The sequence below is a fragment of the Papilio polytes genome, unplaced genomic scaffold (genome assembly GCF_000836215.1).
Source record: "Papilio polytes unplaced genomic scaffold, Ppol_1.0 DF821289.1, whole genome shotgun sequence".
In the NCBI taxonomy this organism is placed as follows: domain Eukaryota; kingdom Metazoa; phylum Arthropoda; class Insecta; order Lepidoptera; family Papilionidae; genus Papilio; species Papilio polytes.
The window spans coordinates 4,090,867-4,100,819 of NW_013527915.1; the positions used below are offsets into that span (position 1 = coordinate 4,090,867).

A 9,953-nucleotide genomic window follows, 5' to 3' on the forward strand; every position below is an offset into this window, starting at 1 on the left:
CCCCACCGCTTACCATTGATCAGCCGGATCCCCGATTGCGATGAAATGTACGATAGGTCGCGGATCTATTATCGACGTGATAACTTGTGCATGTGATAACCCCATCATTCGGGTATTCGGTAATTAGTGGCCACCAATAATTAAAAAATGCATTCATTTTAATTTCTTTCCTTATTTCTATATATTATAACCTTCGCAATTTTTAGTAACGACATAAGCCTAGCTGTAAAATATCTTAGGCAGATGCTATCCACAATAATTCTTGTGACTACCTACTGTGCTGGTAGTAGAATTTCACAAATGACATTTTCCTCTCCGTGGATTTTAAAGTACATAACTTGTATCAATGTATGTTAATCAATAATAACAAAAAGATACACTAGTCCTATATCTCCAATTCGAAAAATCTTTCTTGAACGCAGGGGTGTGACTGTGCTGAATTAAAGTGTTATACTGAATTGAAATATTTTAATAACAAGTCTCTATTTTATCTCTATCGAACAGCAGCATTCTTGGTCTAATCTTAGTTCAAGAGGTAACCTCGCCCAGTATCCGAAAAATTATTATAAAACATAGAAAATTTGCTATTGCTACTTACTCCTTGTGATTTAAAATATATGAAATAACTAAAATATACATTAAGTGTTATTTCGTATTATTTGTTATCGAAATGAATCTTTACGTTAAAATGATTCAAGCACAAATTAACTAGAATTGTAAACCAAAGCGATGACGCACGCTGACCCTAATCCATGACAGCGACTTTACCACACACATTTATGTTTCTCCACTTATTAAAAAGACAGTGAATTTTTTCATTTCATTCATTCTTTTTACTTAAAATGTACTACTGGGTTTTAAATCTATAGGAAAGTTGGAGTTACCAGATGGACCTGACAGTTGACATCATAACATTAGGTATTTAATATTTAAAAACACGAGTTTCTCGATACGTTTATTGCAATTTACAGCTATTATTAGAATCATAAATTCAGTATGATAGTCAAGTAAAACAAATCAAGTTAATAGCATTTTTAAGTTCGTGCAAAATGTGGGTAGTTGTGAGTTATTTGGGGTAGCAAGCGGTCCGACGAGGGCTGGTACGGTAAGCGAGGACGGCACGCGATGCCGTACTCTGCCTACAACCGTTCACTTATTTGATCGATATCTTTATAATTGACGACCGAATGGGCTTGTCGGAATCCTGTTTTAGCTTTAAATGGTTTAATTTAGGATCAGTCAATAATTGGTGCATTTACCCTAGTACAAAATTTTTTATAACATAAGGTGGCAAACTAGCAACCGGCCACCTGAATCCGCCAAAGTGTCGAAGCGACCGCTGCCCATAGACATCCGCAATTGCAGATGCGTTGCCTACCCTTATCCGACATTTCCCTTTCCTATGCATCTCCTCCACCGTCCAATCCACTTCCCCTTCCCATCCTCTCCTTATTAGAAAAGGGTGGTAAAGGCAAAGGTATTTTTTTATTATCATTACTCTGCATTATATTGTAGAGAAAAAATAAGAGTAGACAAAAAATAAAACGAAATTGAATCAATTTCGTTTTATTTTTTGTCATCTTTTTCAGCAAATTTATTTTTTGGTGTTATCAAACTAGATTTTTATCCAATTCCACAATACAATAGACATAAAATGTCTTATTTTCTGATTTTTTGCTACGATGAATACATTTTAGCACCGGTACTTATTTGGTCACGAGAAATGTGCTTTAGAAAGTAAACATAAGCCTTAGTATGGATAAGCCTCATAAGGTCCAGACATTTGCTTATATTTATCCATCCATTTAAAGCCATGTGTAATCTAAATTCTAAGTCATTTGATAAGTTCTAAGTTATTGGATTAATCTTCATTTGTTTCAATAAACATATTTCTTATTTTTAAGTAGTGTATTAAAATAAAAATATAATATTGATTAAGATAATGTATTTAAAATGCCGCTATTTTTATTCATAGCAATTATGTTACTTATAATAAACTTTCACCGTGAATATTCGAAAACATGGATTTAGAGAACATAAAATGTGCACATCCACATTAAACTATTATAAAGAATGGGCAGAAAACATTTAACATAAATATTTGTATCAATTTTAACTTATATTCTTAAATAAATATTTTACATTATAATGTCTTTTTAATCATTGTACACTTTTTAAAAACAATAAACATGATTATAAGAAATACTGTTAAACTCTAATATCAACATTTTTTTTGAAAAAAGTTAGGGCAAGCATTTAAATATAATCCTTTATAAGTTGCCAAAGTTTTTGTTAAGCTTATAATAATTATGATTTTAAATATCACAAATTACAACATAAAAATTCGATACAAGATAAACACTGAAACATATATGGAATAACAAATCCAGTGCATCAATATCATAATGTCATTAAAACCGCGCCATTTAAAGTAAAGCTAACAAAGTTTACGTTAGATGGCGCTATTATAAAATAAAAATATAGCCGGTATACAAATTTTTCGTCAAATTTTGAGAGTTTATTAAATTACAGCATAGGCATTTATTTGTCACTATCTACATTTAAATGTATATTAGATTTTGGACAGTTCGACAAAAAAATTGTTTAGTTTAGTCATGCGACATTTTAGGGCTCCGATTTGACATGACATTATGATATTCTTAGAGCGAACGCACAACTTTAAATAAACTATCGCACAACTGTTTAGTCTTCTTTGGATTGCTATGAGCTTATATGGAGGCGCAAATTACAAGATTTTTAGTTGAGCAACTAAACATTTGAAGACTGCGAAACAATCGACAATCGCCAATCACAACAGTTGTGCGATAATTTAGTCAAATGTATGCGCCCGCTCTTACACTTTTATATGCTGGATGAAAACAATTATGCTCTGGATTTATCAGCTTTGATGTATTTGTCGAGGTCGGCGTCGCTATTGGGATCGACTTGGGACAGCTGACGGAAGCTCTCGTCGTCCACGAAGCAGATCTCATGATCGTCGGGGTCTGCGAGGATGATGACGCGCACGGTGGCCTTGCCCGGCGTGTCCAACGATATCAGGGGAGTAAGGATTTTTCCGTTCGCTGCACGCACCTTCTCGTCTATAATCGGCTGCTCGTCGAACGGACAAGAGAACGCGATACGACCGTACGCTTTCGCATGATTTACTGGTTCACCTGGAATTTGAATTATTTTTCTTTATTTCGTCTGTTGTCTGTGTGGAATTGGAATTAAATTTATTAGTAGCCTGTTTTATTCCAGACTATTTTATACATCTGTTTCAAAGTTCAAACATCATCTATCTATTCAAATTCTTGCATTCATAATATTATAATAGTATATTCAAATTTAGTATTTTTTTCAAGACGAAAAATTTCTATAAAAAACTTATAATTTACAAGTTCATTGTTTAGTTACTTTTTAGCTATTGTGATTCGTGTTTAAATATACTCACCAATATCAACTAGTTCCAGTTTAGCTTGATCGTCTCCGAAGCCCAAGACAGCAGATTTATCTTTCTTTTCAAATATCTTGAGATTAAGAAGACCATTCCAGTATTCCACAGATGTAGTGAGGTTTGAGCAAGACAGTGACACCTGCTGCACTGGATCTGATGAAAAATAATTGTTATCTATACTAATATTATAAAGAGGAAAGATTTGTATTTTTGTATGTATTGAAATAACTTAGAAACTATTGGACTGATTTATAAAATTCTTTCACCATTAAATAGCTACATTATCACTGCGTAGAGTATTTTTTTACTACTTTTTAATTCCACGCGGTCGAAGTCGCTAGCAACAGCTAGTATAGAATATTATATTATTATATAAAGAGGAAAACTTTGTTTGATTGTAAGGAATAGACTAAAAAACGATTGGACCGTTTTCATAAATTCTTTCACTGTTAGAAAGGTAATATATTTGTGAATACCATAGGCTATGTTTATTTTTTAATTTCATGCGGACGGCTTCGCGGGCGAAAGCTAGTTAATAATATTCTTAAGCATTGATATTTTCCTCACTAAATTAAGACTATAAAATATGTATCTAAATTTTAAGAATAAATTCAAAGTTTAGGTATGAAAAATGTAAGTGTAAAGTAAAAAATCTTCGAAGTAAAATCTGAATATATCTACAATAATATTATCAAAAAATTACTATGTACTCGTAAAAGGATGGAAAATACGGTCTAAAACACGATATCACGATGATATCATCAAAAATAAAAAATCTATTTTAAAAAATGTTGCAAAAAGTTGTGCAATATTTCCTAGCTATTTGATAAATCTATTCAAATAGTCATAGGAATTATCAATTGACATTTGATATGAAATATTGAAATTCTAATACATGAAGAAAACTATAGAAATAGTTGTACTAAATATAATATATTGCTATCACTTATTCCCTTTCAAAAAAACAGAGACAACAAGAGATGTATTATGGCAGTGGAATTTCATAGTAACTAAGCTTCTGTTGCATTTGCATAATTTATCTATAGTGCATACATATAACGTGGAGTGTCTGTATGTAAAATGTAAAAAAAAAAAACAATTTTTATCAACGAAGTATTTGCGTTGGTAATACGGGAAAACAATTTTTAAATTATTTGTCTGTCTGTTAGGCCGGATAATCTCGGACTTGAAAAAAATAAACCGATTTTGACATAACTAACGGGAAGGTAACTGAAACATGTGAGAGTATTCCAGGCTACTTTTTTAAAATTCAACGTTAAAGTCGCGTGCAACCACTAGTATGATAATACAAATAACAAAAATACAATCAGATAAAGGATATAAACATTGATATCACAGCCATTTGTTTACGGAAAGTTATCATATAACATATACATGTTACTTATACTTAAATGAATTGTTATGTTAACAGATTAGGAAAAATCTTTATGTCTGATGTGGAAAAAACAAAACATTACTCATTAAAAAATGAATGCATGCACGTACGTGGTTACAATTTAAAACGTTGCAATCTGTAAGCAAGTGAATTGCGATCGTTTTGTATAAACTGTATAAAATTGCAGCAAAAAAACCTAACAATGTGCTTGTATCGAGTCCACAATACAGTTGCATCACAAATTCATGAGAACAAAAACCATTTTTGAGGAAAAAGACAGCAAATAAACTTTTGAATACCGTTACATAAATGAAATAGAGAATTGATAGCAAGGAATTTATTAACAAAGTTTTTACTTACAATCAAGCATTGATAGATCTTTTAGTTATAAAGAAAAAAAAGTGACTAAAAAAAGAATAACTTACTTCGATAAATACAAAAATGATTTAAAGCAACTTTAGTTTAAAAATAAAATATTTTTAAACAAGAGAAACAATAACATATTCGCTATGTTTAAAATTATCTGACCATGTTATCTCACAAAGATTAATATCTTACATGAGAAGTATCTGTTTGGTTGTGTTCATACAATAGTTAGAAACACACACAAATAAGTGTACCGAGTAATAATTTTACAATGACTGTCATTTTATTGTCTGCCAGTGATTTAATTGTAGGTTGCTATAGTGAAACTTTAAATCTAAGTTAATTGAATCTAATGAGTGATATATTATCTGTGAAATTGTTCAAGTTTAAACAAATATTAACCTTTATATAAAAGTAACATCCTTTGCAACAGGGGTGGCAAACCAATGGCACACCACTGATCACAAAATTCATTAATTTAGCATTATAAAAAGTGTTATTTGGGCATCAAATGCAAAGTGATGTTTTTAATGTGGCATGTATTTGATAGTCAAAAATTTACAATAGACATCTACAACCACATTAAAAAGTTAAATAGGAAAATAGTATGTTGATACATAAAGGTTCACCATCCCTGCCCTATAAGAACTCTTAGTAAATGTAAGTCTAAAAAGCATCTTTAGTTCATTTAGCAATTTGGTTTAATATGAATGACTAATTCTTTATGTCATGCTATGAGACATCTTATGTGTAATGTTACCACAAACTCAGCAAATAAGGTGTGCCAAAAGGAAAATTGTCTAAATGACAATGTAAAAATCGAACAATTACTGTGGCAAACTGACCAAAAGTCATGACTGAAAGAATCCAAATTAAATTAACATTTATTGAATGTTGTTTTAAAAGAACCTGTGTTAAACTTCATAGTAAAATTATCTATTATTGCAACATTTAAAAGATAAAATACATACCAATATAAAGAGGAAAGATTTGTATTTTTGTACATATTGAAATAACTCAAAACTACTTGGCCAATATCAAAAATTCTTTTACCATTAAAAAGCTATGTTATATGTGATTAACATAGCCTATAATATTTATTACTTTTTTAATTTCATGCAGGTGAAGCAAGGGCCGATCCAGATTTGGCGCCAGGGAGTGGTGGTCATATAGTCGTGGTTGAGTCAAGAGCTTGACAATATATGTAAATATATTTTGTCAAGCTCTTGACCAACCAGTCCAGGGGGAGGGGGTCATGACCCCTATGCACCCCTGGATCCGCCGTTGAGGCGAAGGTGGGAGCAACAGCTAGTATGATATGTGAAATCATGAACCAGTAACTGATATTACAACAATTACTTCATTACTAAATCAGTGCATGTGTTGACTGAAGCACAATAAATGAATTAAAGCTATATGTAAATGTTTTAACATATTTATTTTACCTTTATCTGTAGGTTGAGGTTTGTCAATAATATAAAACTTGTATCCACCGGGTGCTTCAACAAACTTAAGTCCATCAGATTCCTTAACCGGCCAGTTATTAGCCGCAGCCCTCTTCAATGCTTCACTGGACTGTATTGTTATGCCTCGGAAATCATTTCCTTGCTCATAATGTGTGATTCCATAGTTATATGTCAGCTCAACTACAAAATGATTATCTTCTGGTCCATAACCAACCATGGTCTTACTCCATCTATTAGCATATGGTCTGTAAGCAAAATAATTAAATAAATTACCTAACTTTGAATATAGAAGATAACACTAAGCTATAATAAGTTGTTCACTACTGCCCAGTACAGTTGTTAGCACAGGTAATGTATGAATTCACAATCACTAGTTAATGTTCACATTGTGCCAGGACAGTTACTGATCGCTACTGTCAAACTGTAATGGCCAAGTATGAGCCAGACATTAAAGAATGGCATTAGTTTTCTTGTTAAATTAAAAATATTATTCAATCAAGTTAATTCAAAAATATTCCTTACCCATTACAGGCAGCCTCACAACCTTCACTGAACTCCTCATGGCGAAGTACCTGTAAATAATCATGACTTTTAATTAAAATACTATGAATATATTTAATAACTTTCTTTACATAAGTACAGCAAAGTAAAAGGTGCTCAAGCTTAATATCAACTGTTTAAAGTGTAGAATGTAATAAATACATGGTTATGGTAATTAGTTCCACAAGATGCCGGTTGTCCGAGTCGTTTGTTCTAGAATTATGACCTTGAATACGAGTACTTTCATGCATTTAAAACGAGGTACATATCACAGCTCGGTGACTGCTAATGTTAGTTGTTACAATAAGTTAGTGTATAATACGTAATTAAGACAAAGTAATACCATACCTTCATTCCAAGAACTTCTCTGTAAAATTTTGCTGTAAGTGTTCTGTCGGCGACTTTAAAGACGAAATGTAACGCACGTCCACTAACCATTTTGATGCTGTTTTATTTTTATATTTAATTGGAACAGTTTTTAGAGCAAAAAATAGATAAATGATTTTATTAAAACTAACAATTACACATAATACAATACAAATTATAGACGACCACAACTCCAATAAGCATAACACGAACTGACTGACAAATGACAAGTAATTGACAATGACAAGATGACGAATGTCAAAACGACGCTTGAAGGCCAGTCACGTCAACTGACGTAACCGCATGTGTGTTTCCGTTCATAAATCAACATGGGTACATTTTGTTCACTACATGTGAATTCTAATTCAGTGATATACACTATTTTTTGCAGGATCCAAATATTACATGGAACTTCAGAGCACTTACAGAATCATGTCACCATCACAATGCAAAATATATGATATCTATCATTGATAAGATAAAATGATAAGAGATATAAATAATTAGATGATAGTAAGCATAAGATATACAGCGAGCTCTAGTTACTTATTTAATTGTAAGGCACTGTTAGCAATAAGACTTAGCTTAAATAAAAATGATAACATTTGAAACGTATTTCTGATTTTATTGTTACATTTCCAGGCAAAAATCATGTAAACAGTTGTTTGAATTGTTTACTGATTACGTCTGATATCCTTTGGTTGTTAAATTTATCTCTAGACGTGCTGGACGTGAATTATGTCCACGTAATGTTTCCTGATAAGCACGTGTCATGTCTTCGTTATGCGGTTACAAATTCACATTAGCACAAGTAACGTTATTAAAGTTCGTAGTATATTACTTTTGCTTGGAACGGAATTCAAATATTTTTTTTAAATCTTTATAGGTCTCCCAAGACTATCTTAGAAAAAGCCTTTTATACATTTTTATCTTCAACTTGCTAAAATTGCTCTTGCTTAGCCTTAGATAGTTACTTATTTTACGTTTCGTCACAGGATTAAAAAAATATCATTATTTTCTACACAAACGATTTTTTTAGGATGAGGGGCAGGATAATAAAGGAGTTCACGTGAATGAAGGTTTAAGCATGTAAAAATAAAAACACATTATTCAATAATCCACATAAAAACTACATATAATTTCATACAGAAATACGGTTAATATATTTTCTCTTAAGGCTAAACTACAATCATATTTTGTGGGTAAGTCATATTTTTTTTTATATTTTCCCATATGCAATAAATATAATATAATCTAATATAAATCTCATACGTAGATACAATGCAAGATTTCTATTGTTTCAGCTAAAGTCTGTAAATATATAGATCTCAGCTAGTTGCTATCAGGTATTTCGTTAAGGATATGATTCAGCAAGATTTCGTTTAAAGTAGTTTTATCGAAATTTCTAATTCATTTTAAAAATGGATATCAATACGCAGATAGAAGAAATTATATAATTTACAATAAAATGTGCTCTATAAATGCAAAGGAGAATTATTATTCAGCCATATTAGGTTATATTAAGGACTAGTATAACGATATTGCGCATTTTATGCGTATTAACAAATTCTGAAATTACAATGGACATTTTCCGAATAACACTATTTAGTTATAGTTATTTTGAATGATATAGAAGTTACAATCGAATGATAGTTTTTGCAGGTACATAAGTGGTTATATAATTCGTGAATTAACCAAATCATGAAAAAAATATATATACTTTACACGAAATACATATATCATAATCATAATTTAAGGATTTAGACACCTTATAAAATTGACTATGAATGTTATAGATTATATTAAAACAAAATAATTTAAAACCAGTACAAAATAAAGAATTATAAAAATTGTAAAATATAAAGTCAAAGGACCATAGTAAATGCTTAGAATAGGCTTTTGTTGTAGTCTATGTATTTCGCTGTTTAAGATTTAACAATAATAGCTTTTTATAAAGAAATAGGCGCGTAATAATAAGTTCTAAACAACATGCTCATTAAGCATAACACCTACAAAAATATCTAGGTTAAGAATTTCAATAAAGAATAAAGAAGAATCTATTGTATAGATATTTTCACAGAAGAATCCAAGTTCATAAGAAAAAAGGCAAAGATAAACAGATTACATAAAGTCGTAGATAACAGAGATGAAATTCTCAACCTAGAAACATTGATCAATTTTACACAATGAATAAATATTGGAATTAACATAAGTTATCTATTTAACAAATCGTGTTCGCGTTAGCAGTGCATAGTTCAGTTGGGTTTCTCGGTACCGTCCTTGTCTTTTTCCTTATCCTTCTCTTTTTCCTTGTCCTTCTTCTCCTGCAGTTGTTGCAGGTGAGCCGGTAGAGCCTTTAAGA

At 31.1% G+C, this 9,953-nt stretch overlaps 2 protein-coding genes across 2 annotated transcripts in view; both read right to left on the reverse strand.

The window, feature by feature from the left end:
* Positions 1-1,930: 1,930 nt before the first annotated feature.
* On the reverse strand, positions 1,931-7,824 carry LOC106109447 (glyoxalase domain-containing protein 4). The gene is made up of 5 exons (XM_013290952.1): positions 7,574-7,824; positions 7,208-7,257; positions 6,665-6,930; positions 3,455-3,610; positions 1,931-3,176 (listed from the first exon to the last, which is right to left on the reverse strand). The coding sequence occupies exons 1-5, from the start codon at positions 7,661-7,663 to the stop codon at positions 2,884-2,886; spliced, it is 855 nt and encodes a 284-aa protein (XP_013146406.1). The 5' UTR covers positions 7,664-7,824; the 3' UTR covers positions 1,931-2,883.
* An 876-nt stretch (positions 7,825-8,700) lies between these two features.
* LOC106109132 (receptor-type tyrosine-protein phosphatase N2) overlaps positions 8,701-9,953 on the reverse strand; it is a 13,413-nt gene continuing 12,160 nt past the window's right edge. Inside the window, exon 23 of the mRNA XM_013290534.1 lies at positions 8,701-9,950. Within this exon, the coding sequence (XP_013145988.1) occupies positions 9,847-9,950 (104 nt within the window). The 3' untranslated portion in view covers positions 8,701-9,846. The remainder of the gene's footprint in view (positions 9,951-9,953) is intronic.

What these genes read in the sequence shown, in the direction of transcription:
- LOC106109447 (XM_013290952.1), bottom strand. Translation starts at nt 7,663, where the DNA reads ATGGTTAGTGGACGTGCGTTACATTTCGTCTTTAAAGTCGCCGACAGA. An exon ending in GAGAAGTTCTTGGAATGAAG is followed by an intron (nt 7,258 to 7,573) that starts GTATGGTATTAC and finishes GATTATTTACAG; the next exon opens with GTACTTCGCCATGAGGAGTT. An exon ending in ACCTCAACCTACAGATAAAG is followed by an intron (nt 3,611 to 6,664) that starts GTAAAATAAATA and finishes ATTTTTCATCAG; the next exon opens with ATCCAGTGCAGCAGGTGTCA.